The sequence below is a fragment of the Polypterus senegalus genome, chromosome 13, assembly GCF_016835505.1.
Source record: "Polypterus senegalus isolate Bchr_013 chromosome 13, ASM1683550v1, whole genome shotgun sequence".
In the NCBI taxonomy this organism is placed as follows: Eukaryota; Metazoa; Chordata; class Cladistia; order Polypteriformes; family Polypteridae; genus Polypterus; species Polypterus senegalus.
Window position 1 is genome coordinate 92,968,318 of NC_053166.1, and position 14,364 is coordinate 92,982,681.

The window sequence follows — 14,364 nt, forward strand, 5'->3', positions numbered from 1 at the left end:
TCTGAATTGTCAAATAGGAAAAGATGCTCTTGATCGCACTTAAAGTGGTGTCAAACACTGTCCAAACAAACCATTTTCCATGTAGGAGAAATAAAGAGAACAGTGATAAATGCTTCTGTGCAGTTAATTAACTTGCAATGTCTTTTGTTAGAAAAGTAAATAAGGACAAGTGATATGTGGTATGTCACGGTTGTGAAAAGGTAGAAAACAAATACTAGCTTGACATGCAAAGGACAAGATAATATATAGCAGGAAGTTCCATCAAAGTTTTAGAGAAGCTAAATGTAGTGGTCACTTTATTATATCTCAAATATTATGATAGAAAAGCTGTTCCTTACTTCTCTAAAGTAACACTATTTTCAGACCGTCTGATACTTATGAAGCACTTTAACTGCAAATGACAATTTTTAAATATTTTATTCAGAACCTGGGGCAGGTACAAAGGGGTTATTTATTCACAGTACCTTCACTGAAAGGCATCTGCAACCAAAAGCAAAATTGGAAAAGGCAACTGGACTATGTTACTTCAAGGTCTGATATTGTCAGAAGTATAAATAACAGCTTATTTTTAAGAAAGATTGTTTCTGCCACACTAAACATAGTTATTTTGCAAATATAACTCAGCTATTTTGTAAAAAGAATGCTTACATGTGTGTGTATAATCTGTAACATTGTTAATGTCTATAATGTTTTGCAATATTTGGCATAGTGTCATTGTGGGTCCTGTTGCAGCTCAGGAGGCTCACGTTTAATTCCATTGTGATCACGGTGTCCAAAGAGTTTATAGGTTTTTACTGTGTATGTGCAACACTAAAAAGACAGATAAAAAAATGCAGCACATCAAGTTTTCTGGGACTGAGTCATGGTACCATAAGGAACATTTCAGTGATTACTACTGCAGGAGAAGGAGTATCATTGTACTTAAACACACACACCCCTACACCCTCATGATGCGTAGATGGTACTCAGGGAAAGTGTTGTGCAGTTCACCCTAACTTATGTTTCCCTCAATTTTTCATTTGGTTATTAAATGCAAATACTTGTTAAATTAAGGTATTTATAACCAGAACATAAATAAACAGTTAATGTTTAAAAAAAAAAATCACACTTCCAAATAAATGTGTTTTGCTGAAAATCAGTGCATGCATTTCAGCATGGTATGTAAGAGAAAAATCTCAGTATGGAGTGTTTGTTTCACTGTGGAGTCTTACATAAGCAAAAGTAAAAACTTTGTTGTGACATGTACCAAATACAGCAAATACTTTATTCATAAGAATAGAATGAAAGCTTTGAAATCACTTCAGTCTTTTTTTTTTTTTAATCTGGCTCCTCCTTACTCACCAGTTCAAAACCAACCCCAACATGTGATATACCATTTCACTCATCCTGATGTCTAGTTATGCAGGATGTCAAGCTTTTTGGGATTTCCACCCATTTTTGGCCCTCTAAAACCACACTTTTAGGCCATTATTTACCAAATTTTGCCCATGAAATTACACCCTTATGATAAAGGGTAAGCAGAATGCCTCATGGTGACAGTGGCAGCCAAGTCATTACTTTTCTTTCTTTTTAATTGTGTTGCTTTATAGTTATTCTGGTGTGTATTCAGGACAAAGTATGCCTATTTATTTACTTACTTGCATATCTGTGTGTGTGTGTGTTTCAACAGCTTCTTTAAAAAGCCAAATTTCCCCAGAGGACAAAAAAAGTTCTGTCTAAACCAATTAGGTGTCTTTAGCACAAATTCACAGAAGAACTTGAACTTGTGCATGCCACATCGACCAACCCCTGGGGCTCAACCCCTAATGGACATAGTTACTCCTATTTACAAAAATGTGAAAAAAGGCAGATTGGTAATAGAAGCATGTGGAGTATCCTTATGCTACCTCTAACTTGAATAGAATAATATTTTTGATATTTGTTTCTTCATCAGTTGTCCTAGTCCTCCAAGAGCCACTCCCAGAAGGTTAAAAATGGAAATTACAAACAAAAACATTAGGGTATTGTTTTTAACTATTTCAAGTCATTGATTACAAATATGTTATTTTGATTTTTCTCTATTTCAACCAAGAATATTTAGACTTTAAACATTAAACAGAAGCACACATTTTAATATTTCAAATATCTGACACAACTAACTACTCGTTTATTAAGTATTTCTACCCTATTATTCTACCCTTTTAGCCCCAATATATCCTTCACATTTTTCCGTATCGTGTATGCATTTTTAAAGACTGAGAATCACAAAATTAAATTTTTAAGAAGATCATATGGATTCTTTTTTACATAATAATATAAAATGATTCAATACGCAGCAATTGGAGGCACTCTATTGGTTTTAGAGCTTTTTCCCATATTTGGACTGCCGTCCAACCAACTGCTGTCCAGGATTAAACTTTTGTTTTTGAAGTTATTAAATACAACTTCAGTTAACAAAGCAAGAGTCTGGAGCAATGATAAGAACATGGTGGTAGTGAAAAAATACTTTCCGTTATATATTTACACTTTTTTTTTTCTTTCAGGCTGCCCTCAAATTTGAAATTAAATGCTTAAGAATCTAGGAAAGTGTATCTAAATGTATGCAACTGCTTGATCTTCACTCATTACCAGTCTGTCTAAGGATATATGCAAGTTCAATCATCTCTGAAACACCACAGGACTCAGCACAACAAGACAGCAGCCAAAAATCATTTCCAACAACGAAATGAACAAAATGTATATTTAAAATGTGGTTCCTTTTCAATAAAATAAGTGTAGAACACTTGCTTCAGGTAAATTAACAGTGTATAAATGAAATGACATGAAGAACACTTGATTCAGGTGAATTAACAGTGTATAAATGAAATAGCATTTTAATATGTACCTTTGATGAAAAACTGTAAATTATATTAACCCGATTGTTTTAATCTCTGAACTGCAGCATTAACTGCATTTGTCCTGAAGTCTTCAGTTGCAGCCATGCAAACTCAGCTTGGATATAATCAACTTTGTGAGCTGGAGGTTTGATTGGCTACAGAAGTACCTTCTTCAAATTTCACAAACACAGCCTTGCTAAACCACTCAGTCTGGCCCACTCAGTCCTTAGGTATATACTCCTTTTCTCTTATGGATAAGGCTTCCTGACCATTCTTGTCAATATTCCAGGGATCTTTCATCTTGGAAACTGGTTTGAGGTGTAGGCTGAAAAATGCACACACAAAATGTAATTGAGTGATATTTTTAATGGTGTACACCATGACACTATCTTAGAAGTTTCAAGGTTGTTATACTCACAGATCTTGGTGCTGGACAGTAGTGACATATTGCATGTTGATTCATACATTCATGTAAGACCTTCATTATACTATACATATGTAACTATACTAACTCCATAAACATACAAGATTTTTGATGTCACATGCAGAAAGGATTCCGCTGCTTCATGTGTAATGTTTGTTTTTGGCCATCCTCCCAGTATCTCTTAAAAAATGCACTGATGGTTAAAATTCCAACAGTAACCCAAACCCCACTGAACTGTACTTAAACAACATTTTCAACCACTGCAAACTCTTGTAACAGGACAAAGTTAGGATAAAGGCAAATGAAAAGGGTAGAATACCTGTACAAATATGAATCCCCAAACTCCCCCCTCCTCCCAATCCATTTCCATAATATTGTTAAACCACAGTAATTTTTAGGAATATAAGTTAGTGTCTCTACCTTTTAAATGAACCTTTAAGCCATAATTCAAAATAGGAGATCATTAAAAGAAATATTTTGAGAGACTTTGAAAATTGATAGGTTAATAAAAAGTGAATCTACTGATTTTGATATATATATATTTTTTTAATGTTTTTCACTCTTCACTAAACATTGACCTCTGGAGGGGACAAGTAATTCTAACATAAGTATTTTGCAGTGTCAATAGACGTGATACGTGCTGCAAATGACAGTGTTCTGAATCCAGTCTTACGTGTCAGGTGTGGGTTAAAATGTTTATAAGACAACCAAAAAAAAAAAACCTACAAGAAAATTAAGTTATATTTATATATGCTTTGCAAGAAATTTTAAACTTGTACTAGATAAAGGAGACTGAGAAAACCTGAAGGTAGCTTTCTATGTTACCTGTATAAACTAGAACAATTAGACAACACAACGCTCTTGTGCACAGGAATTAAAATTTCCCTGCATATACTTAGTGGTTCATTTGACAGTGAACTGGCTTAAGTGCTGGAAAAAAAAAAATCATGTTCAGAAAGTAAACAAGTAAAAAGTAACAGTGATGCTTATATATTGATTATCCTGCTAGAACAAGATTATTTAACTATTTTGAGCAGAAAATATTATTGTACAATCTGATGAAGGGCACACCTTCCTAGTGGTCATATACTTCTCTCTGTAATGCTGTGCCATGTAGATGGTTTTATACTGTATAAAACAAAGGCAACAGGAATTTACCATAGTAGTAACTGTATAGACATGGACTGTAAAACAGTGAGGCGACATAGGCACTGCATGTTAACCTTTGTGTAATATGAAAAAGAAAACAAAGGGAAATCTGGAAGAGATGTATTCTATATAAAATATAAATGAATATATGGATTTTAATCATAAAAAGAAAAATGATATGCTTGCAAATGTTAGTAGTTAAATATCTTACAGAAAAAAAAAAACTCATGATCATGGATTGTTTACTTATTGCCCAATGAATTCTGCTATCTATTATCTCTAAAAATGTAAACAGGATTAACAGATACAATTAAAACAATACCTCAGTTTACTGTATTTTATCATCATGTGATATACAATCCCCTCCAAAAGTATTGGAACAGCAAGGCACATTAGTTTTTGCTATACACTGAACACATTTGTGTGTGAGACCAATAGATGATTATGGGAAGAGATCAGAGATTCAGCTTTTACTCCCTGGTATTTACATCTAGATATGTTAAACAACATAGAACACGGCAAGTTTCATATAAAACAACCCAGTTTTTCAAGTGAACAAACGTTTGTAACATGGCAAGCTGGCAGGTGTTTCTTGTTGCCCAGATGTGTCATATAAGATTAATTGCTTAATCATCAAGTAGTCTTGGACATCTACTCTGTTTAAGCTTTGACTTTCATCTGTAAAGACTCAATCTGTAGTTAAGAAAGTTAGACCAACATGAAGACCAGAGAGCTATCTGAGAGAGAAAAACATTCCATTCTGAAGCGAAGAAAGGGGGTAAAATCTATCAGAGGTATTTCAAAAACATTAGGCATAGCCAGTACCACAATTTGGAATGACTTCAAAAAGAAGGAAACCCCTGGTGTACTAGACAACAGGCATCAAACCAATCGTCCAAGGAAAGAAACAACTGTGACAGACAAGTGGTGAAAATAGTAAAGAAAACCCCCAAAACAACAGTGAGTAACACCACGAACAACCTCAAAAGAACAGGGGTGGAAACATCACAGTCCACTTTTCAAAGGAGACTTGGAGAACAATATAGAGGCCTTATTACAAGATGCAAACAACTCATCAACAGTAAAAAGCATTAAGCCAGATTGCAAAAAAAAGTACAGAGATGAGTCACTACAGTTCTGAAACAACATCTTCTATGAACTGATGAGACAAAGATTAACCTCTACCAAAGTTGAGCTTGCCCTTTGGATATGAATCCAAATATTACACTGGAAAAAGTAACAACAAGAGATGTGAAGGAACATGTGAATTATATGGAGCAACAGGAAAACAAATTCAAGAACTTGTTACTATTAACAATTTTAATCGAAAGGAAAAAAACAGGTGACATAGTAAATTTTTCTCTCTTAAGACAGTTTAAGACAACTGATAAAGGAACTGTTTTTCCATTCTATATAGGAGAAAGTAGGGTGACTTACAAGTAACTTACAATATTCATTCTATATGAAACTCACAAATAAAGCGAAAAGACATTTTTTCAGATACATGATCTTGTGTAAGCATCATCCTACATGTGAGCTACATATGGTATACAGTATTTGTTCTAATATATAAAACTAGCCAACGCATAATCAGGCCGCTGTTTAAATGATTTTTAAGCACAGAGGAAAAGATAAACATTTGAAAAATCCGTAATTTAATAAACCACCAAGAAAAGTAACATTGCAACAATGCACGCTACGAACCAACATACAATTGTCCGTGACTGAAAACCGGAGGAGCGCCGTTGCGCCTTCTCCTTCCAAAGCGAAGGAATTGGTTGAACGGCGCTCGTTCAGTACGCACTGCCCCCAACTCCCTACCTGAGTCGCTTTCGTCTGTGTACAGTCCACACGCACCTGTGAGTCACACTGACTGTAAATTTTCCAAACACCACCTCAGTCGGTTTCCACGTTGATTTTTCATTGTTCTTTGCGGTTCCGGCTGCTTTTTTATATATAATCCACCAAGTCACCCGACCATGGGAGGGGGGGGTTTGGGGGTTTTACAAAGGGTAGAGACGTAATCAGTGCGAGCGTATGACCCGCACGTACTGGGAATTTCTCGTTCGTGGGGAACAACTGCAAGCCAAGGTCTCCATCACTAATGGGGTTCAACGGCTTATGCATGACTCCCCGCGCCGGGTAGACACATGTTGATCCATTCAGTGTAGCGCGCATGTAGTACCGGACATACAAGTGCATCACAGACCTGTTAATGCTCAATCTCACGTGGCTGAATGCCACTTGTCCCTCTAAAAATTTGGACGCCGACCACTGTTGGGTCGTGTAACTATTTGGCAGGTGGGAGTCTCGTTCGTTTTCGGAAATAACCAGCCAAATCGCTCCACCAACTAAGAACTGCCATGCACCACCACCCACAGAATCGAGAAAGAGCTATCAATCTGTCAATCCTCTCCGTGTCCGGGCCGGGTGAGGTTTCCTGTGTTGACTCAAATAAAGCGAAAGGCTTCACACCTGGTGGTGCCCTTCCGTCAATTCCTTTAAGTTTCAGTTTTGTAACCATACTCCTCCCTGAACCCAAAGACTTTGGTTAGTTACCCGGTTGGCTGCCCTGTTGCGGGGCCTGCATTGGTGAAGAAGGTGAGACGGTAATGAAACAGAGGCACAGGGCTTATTGGTTTTTAAAGACTGCTTCCTTCATTGGGTTTTAACCAATGCACGGAACGAACCAACACACAATCATCCGTGTGTCGTGGAGGATGGAACGGGAGGAGAGGAGAAGGACATCCATTCCGCTCCCTCTGTCATGCTAGTCTGCTGATTTCTCATTCAGTATGCACTGCTTGCTCATGTGCCCACTTCCAACTCGTCACTCGAGTCGTTGTCGTCTTTGTACAGTCCAGATGCACCTGTGACTCACGTAGACTTTTCATTGCTCTGTGCGGTTTTGGCTGCCTTTCTATATATAATCCACCAAGACACCCGACCATGGTAGTAGCGAGGAGAGAGGGGGGTGTGTACAAAGTGCAGGAGCATCTAAGACGATGCATGTTTGTTGCGGATGCGAATTGCTGTATGTAGCGTGTAAAACAGTTTGCCAGGGTGCACGCGGTCGTGCGTCGTAACCGAAAACTTGTTTTTTAAAGACTGCTTACTTTATTGTGTTTTAACCTCAGTTGTAAAGGAATGTTTTAAGGATCCCATTGGATACCCCTCGCAAACCGTTTTACACGCTGCATATGGCGATTCACCTCCGCGAGAAACATGCCTCTATTAACAGTCAGCGTGGGTCGGAGCTGCATGTTGCCTCTACGACAGACGAATATAAATGACACCATTTTTTCTGTGTCGTCGCGTCTGAGTTGGTGGGCGTGGCTCTGTGAGTTGTCGTCATATCCAATGGTCTTGGAGTTGGTGGTCGTGGCTCCTTCCTGCGTGCGCCATAGGTGTCTAACTTGTCGGGCTTAGTGAATCCACGCCCCTTCTGGCATGCTTTCCATGGTCGTCTTGCCTTAGTGAATTATATATATATTGATTATTTCAAAATGTTTTCCACATTTTCTTCCTTTAAGGTTTTAAACTTTGTGGGCAGCACAGTGGTAAAGAGATTAGCCCTACAGCAACACAGTCACAAAGTCTTGCATTGAAAATTAAGCCAGTTAACAGGATGGATGGATACTTTATTAATCCCAAGGGGAAATTCACATACTCCAGCAGCAACATACTGATAAAAAACAATATTAAATCCAAGAGTGATAAAAATGCAGGTATAACAGACAATAACTTTGTATAATGTTGAAGTTTACTCCCCCCTGGATGGAACTGAAGAGTCACATAGTGTGGGGGAGGAACGAACTCCTCGATCTGTCAGTGGAGCAGGACAGTGACAGCAGTCTGTCGCTGAAGCTGCTCCTCTGTCTGGAGAGGACACTGTTCAGTGGATGCAGTGGATTCTCCATGATTGACAGGAGCATGCTCAGCGCCCATCGCTCTGCCACGGATGTCAAACTGTCCAGCTCCGTGCCTACAATAGAGCCTGCCTTCCTCACCAGTTTGTCCAGGCTTGAGGCGTCCCTCTTCTTTATGCTGCCTCCCCAGCACACCACCGCGTAGAAGAGGGCACTCGCCACAACCATCTGATAGAACATCTGCAGCATCTTACTGCAGATCTTGAAAGACGCCAGCCTTCTCAGGAAGTGTAGTTGGCTCTATCCTCTCTTGCACAGAGCATCAGTATTGGCAGTCCAGTCCAATTTAACACCCAGTTACACTACCAGATAATTATAGGTCTGCACCCTCAGCACACAGTCACCTCTGATGATCACGGGGTCCATGAGGGGCCTGGTCCTCCTAAAATCTTTTGTGAGGATTTAGTGTGCTCTACCTGCATCTTTGTGACTCGTCTCTCCTCCCTATTTCAAAGACATGCATGTTATGCACATTCACAGGCCTGCATTTGCCATATCTGAAACAATGTCTATGTTGACTACCATACAGGGTGGTTCCCAACTTGTACCCAAATCCTGCTGGTAAAGTCAACCAGTTCCCCACAAATTTGAAGTGAATAAGTAGGTTTGGAAATCGATGGATTACTAGAACTTCTAGAGTGAAACTTAAAGTTAGCTCATGTTTCTAAAGGACGAAAGCATAAGGGATAATGAATGGGACAAAAATAATGAATTTAAACTATTGCTTTATATCACTTTAAAAAAAAATCAAGCAACATCCATTTTCATCTCAAGGAACATTTATCAGGCCAAAAAAATACCAATTTTATTATTTTAAAGAATGATCAAATATTTCGAAAACTTTAAGGTATTTTAAATCAAGCTTTTGTATTGTTCACATTCACATTCAAATGCAATGCACAAAATGTAAATTCCTAATATCTGTGCACGTATTTTGCAATAAGCCAGGATTATGCCAGTAATTACTTTTAACCAAAACAGCCTTACTAAACCTTAAATTCTTGATTACACTGACCAAGTATATAAAAAGGATAAAAGGCTTACATGCAATCTCTATTAAAGGTTACAAATTCTCATACCATTTCATAAACATTTTAGTAACGTATTAACTAAACTGAAACAAGCACATTAAAATGTCCTTGTGCTACTGTGAATTTTTTCAACAAGCTGGAAGTATAATTAATGCACTTCCTGTGACATCTTCACAACAACTTATGAATCTGTAATCAAGACGTCCTCCACATCAATTGTTTTCTGCATCTACATATGAAATCCTCCATCACAGTGAGCGTCACATCGGCTGAATGAGAGTACATTTTTTTTTTTTAATTTCTGCAGTATGTAAGCAATTTCTATTCCTTGACTTTTGGATCAGTTACTTCCTGTATAAGAGACCCCCATTCACTGATCCACTGTTTTCAAAAGGATCACCCTGCTCCTATCTAGACTGGGCTTATACCAGCAGCTTCAGGCAGGTGATGGGAAGTAACGAAGAATGGCACACTAGTCCATCTCAGGGAGCTGTCATACATATACACACACCATAACCAGGAATCAAACAAGGGCTAAAAGCACTGCAACATAGCAAAAACAAAAATCACAACTACACCACCAGACGCATTAAGCTAAAATGGATAAATGGCTATTGCACTTTTGTATTAAAGTATTCTTTCTCTTACATATTTTTGTGAAAAGCTGTAAAAGAAATTCATAAAGAATTATGTACTTTGGCTATCAAAGACTGTTCAAACTTATAACAGCGTAAAGTGTGGTGTTTTAAAAGTCTCATCTGCAAACAGTGAAACCATTTAAAACTATTTTTTAGTGATTTGAGAAGACGGACAATATTGATAGTCGCATCTGGAAGACATGATGGATTGGCGTTCTGCCACATTTGTTACCTGCCTTGTGCCCAGTGCCATTGGAATAGGCTCTGGTCTAACACAAATGAGTTAGAATAAGCGGGTTTGAGGTTATTATGCGAATGGTCTGAAGAGAACTGACAAAACTGCAAAAAGCATTGCTTTGGATGCAAAACTTGAGTGCTTTGGTTAAAAATTGTGATTTAACAAACAGCCTTTGTTAGCAATTATTCCCTTAGCTAAGAACTTTCTTTATCCACATTGAAACAAAGTTAACTGCAGTGATTGTTAACTAATTGACTTTGAGAACACTATACTGAAGCAAATGAGGACTGTTATTAACTATATAATACTGCATACTCAGACATCTTAAGAAAAAGCAATACTGCTGATGTTGTCCTCTACAGTGTATAAAAAGGTCCTTGTTTCACTGCTTATGATTGCAGGACACCAGCAACATCTTACAGATATTTCCTTTTTTTCCTTCTTAAGTTACGTTTCGATGGATTTTACTGCATCTGAACCAAAGCCTTGAGTCAGATAAGTGAAGTCATGAATTAAAAAACTATTTGCATTTATTGTAAAATTCACAAAATTCCAATTCATAACACCAAAATTTAAGAGAAAAAGCTTTGCCCATTTGGGAAATTTTTACGTATATCCATTCACTGTCAAAACCATTGTACAACACCTAGATCTTAGTTAAGGTAGGATATGCACAAAGAGGTAAAACAAAATGTTGTAGGATTACAAATGCAATGCACAATGTAAAAGCCAACTGAAATACCACTACAAAATTCATACATTAAGCATAGTGCATACAAAAGCAGATTCCAAATCAATTTCATCCATCTACAAAGGTACTCGCTACTCACATTCAACTGCTCTGCTTAAGTCCATAAAACAAACTTTGTTAATTGGCATTTCTAGCAGAGTCTGAACAATTTATTTAAAAGTTTTAAAAACATACAACAGAAAACACCGCTTTTAATTATAAACCTATTTTAAGATATACAGCTAACCTGTGTTAACTAACATGTATTCTTCTGCAAATGGTTTTAGAATGACTGAGTGAAACATGGGAATCTGTCAATCAGAACTGTGCTTGGCTGCACAACAGAGATAAATCTGGAAGTAAATGTCATGCCGTATATGAGATTTCCTTCATTTCAGAAAGATGTCGATTTGGAGGTTCAAACCACAGTATACCAGAATCAACAGCTATTATTTATACTAGCTTGCAGAAACCCAGCTTGCCGAAACCCAGCTTGCCATGAACTCCAGCTAAATATGAATGACCAATTTCAAACTTGCTTACCAAGGAATTTCTAAGAGGTTTCGATGACTGTCATAACGCAAGTCGCAAATGTGCTGATGTTTTGATGCTAAAATAAAATAAATGCATATACACCTAACTGCCAAAAAGTATTTTTAAAAGTTTCATATAATGAGAAGCTAAATGCTTACGATCTAATGTGTGCTGCAGCTTTAAAGTGGAAACTGAACAATTTCAAAGGCGCTACATAAAAATTAAAATGTATGAAATGTGATGAAAAACTATGATTTGCATTAAAATGTTTGCCTTATAAGAGGTCAATCCAAGATCTGAAAGACCCACACGTGTAAATTCATAACAATAAAGCCAAAAGCTTATTTTTAATCATGAGATTGAGATCGGACACGTACACGGTATGCGAATTTACAAATTTGTTAACTGTTTCTACCTGCAGCTGAACTGTATCAACATGGTACTGCTCTAGGAGCACTTTGAGGAACCTGTCCCTTAACTAATATCAACAATGTACGCACAATTCAAGTGAAGACTATCACGAAGTAATTTCAGAACACTTGACAAATTGAACGCCCTCCTGGAAGATGTGATTTCATCGACGGCCCCTAACGATACCACCATCAAGACTGTCAAAAAATCCCGTGGCCCCGTATTAAAGAACGGTATTGAACCGCTATATTTGCGGGAGTGACATGCTCTGTTGTGTGTATTTTAAAAGATTGCATTATCCTTATCCCGCGGTCAGCCGCTGGACAAGACAATAGTGGAAGGCTCGCATATGCCAAAAGCAATTCACATAAAGAAAAACTGTGAAGTGTTTTGTTTTTTTTGGGCCGAGCCGGTGTCCCGAATTACACCATCAAGATCACGTTTTGGTTAACACAAATCTGCTCGAAACGTGGGGGCGGGGAAGAGTGCGGCTAGTCTCGCTTTAGGCCTGAAAGGTGCGTAGAGCCCAATCGGATGCTTTCCACCACAAATTACAGATCTGGCTGCCGCGTACCGGCCAGTGGAATCACCTGAAGGAACCCACTGCGACTTCCATTTGAGGCTCGACTACAACGGAGGACGCAGCTGACTTGTGCTCCTCCATCTTTGCAGCCCAACAACACTGTAAACAAGTCGGCGGACGACTGTCTTGAGGCGCAGTCTCTCATTCGTGCGCCTTCAGCAGGCTGCGCCGAACCCGTCTAGGCCGGTGACTCGACTCAGGCGCAGGGAAGAGGAGGGGGCGCTGCAGGGGCTCCAAGAGTGACGACTCAAAAATGCCAAGCACACACACGCGCGCGTACACGGGGAGTTTGTTAAACACAGGGTAAAATGGAAAGGCCATAGACACCAAATACAGATGCCATTCCAATTCAGAGTAACTGATCGATAACCGCTTCGTGTCTGAAAGCATATAGTTCAGCTATCGACACATTCTGTCTGTCCCTGCCGATTCCGTTTTGAGATGTTACCAAAAATGACTGCAGTGCAAATCCGCCCAGTTCGAGAAGGGGCTGGCAGGACATGGTGGTTTCGTTTTAACTGCATTCATCGCGCAGTGAGCCCGCAAGGCCCTTATTGTTTGTTGTCTGAATGATTCCCTTCTACGCCAGGCATCCATCGGTAGACAAAAATGCATTAAAGATCGATAATCAGTCGGGAACCCCCGTATCTAAAAAAGCGCCCCATCACATAAAGGGGGGGGGCCGGGACAATTAAAAAAACACATCAAAGCCGATCGCATTATCCGGCGCTTATACTTGCCCATGCTATTGCAATAAATCGATAATAGCGCCATTCATGTGTATTTTATATTAATAAAAACAAACATTTAATAATGCGTGTAACACCCCCTCCCCCTCCCAAAACCTACCACACACCCACCCGCCGTTCAAAGCCACCATCTCCTCCCCCGATCGCAAAACCAAAAATGCTCTTCATTTTCCCCCTGTATGCCAATTTCTTCAGCTTCCATAGTAATGTTCAAAAACGCAGCAAATAAAATGGGAAGGACGCGAGCTGTAAACAACCATATATATCATTTACTCTTATTCCCTTATAATTACTCAATATTTGTACCCAAAAAAATCGTCCTCTTTATTCCAAACACACCATTACACAATGCAAAGCCTGCACTGTACCCGGTCACCTATCATCATGAAAACCCCTGAACAAAAATGCACACTTCTAACATCACACAAGAGAACGACCAAGCGCTGCATTGTCTATAACATTCTGCATACTGTACCTTGCTTTTGGGGAGCGTTCGTAGCTCCATCCTGCTCCCGCACTTAAATCGCCAAATCCGGGTGCTGGGTAGTTTCTATCCATGAAAATCTGAGATCCTCCGGATTTGCAAAAGAGCCGTGCTCTTTAAACATGCACACACGGGGCGCGCTCTCCTAATACGTTGCTCTTCCTTACCATTAATTGAATTTTGCAAAATATATTAATAAAAAAATAAAATAAAAGGGAGTCCGGAAGCCTTTAACGATGGCTAGCCGCTTCTGTGTGTGTGTGTCCGGGTGGTATCGCGATCTCTCTGTGCCCCTGTTGCAGGTAGGAGATTGTTTCTTTACCAAAGGGGGGAAATATCGCCTCTTCTTCAATCTTTTTTTTCCACCACTCAGATACAATTTTCTCCAACCCCACCAACTGAGTGCTTGGGTGGTCTCGAAAAAAACTCAGATCCACGTTACAGGAGAGCTGCTATGGTCGGGGTATTTTTTGTTTCTCCTTTTCAGTCTCTCTGCCTGCTAATCCCCCCTTCTTTCTGGTTTGCGCTGGTAGTATTTTGAATCATCTTTCTACGAAGCCGCAGCCATGTTTGAAACACCTCTCTCTCTCTCTTTCACTCACTCTCTCA

General features: G+C 38.9%; 1 protein-coding gene across 2 annotated transcripts in view; it reads right to left on the reverse strand.

Moving 5' to 3' along the window:
* The window catches only part of prr12b (proline rich 12b), a 154,224-nt gene extending 139,860 nt beyond the window's left edge, over positions 1–14,364 (reverse strand). For both annotated transcript variants that reach the window (XM_039775849.1, XM_039775848.1), the window contains exon 1: positions 13,747–14,364. In XM_039775849.1, coding sequence (XP_039631783.1) covers positions 13,747–13,829 — 83 coding nt within the window. In that variant the 5' untranslated portion in view covers positions 13,830–14,364. The remainder of the gene's footprint in view (positions 1–13,746) is intronic.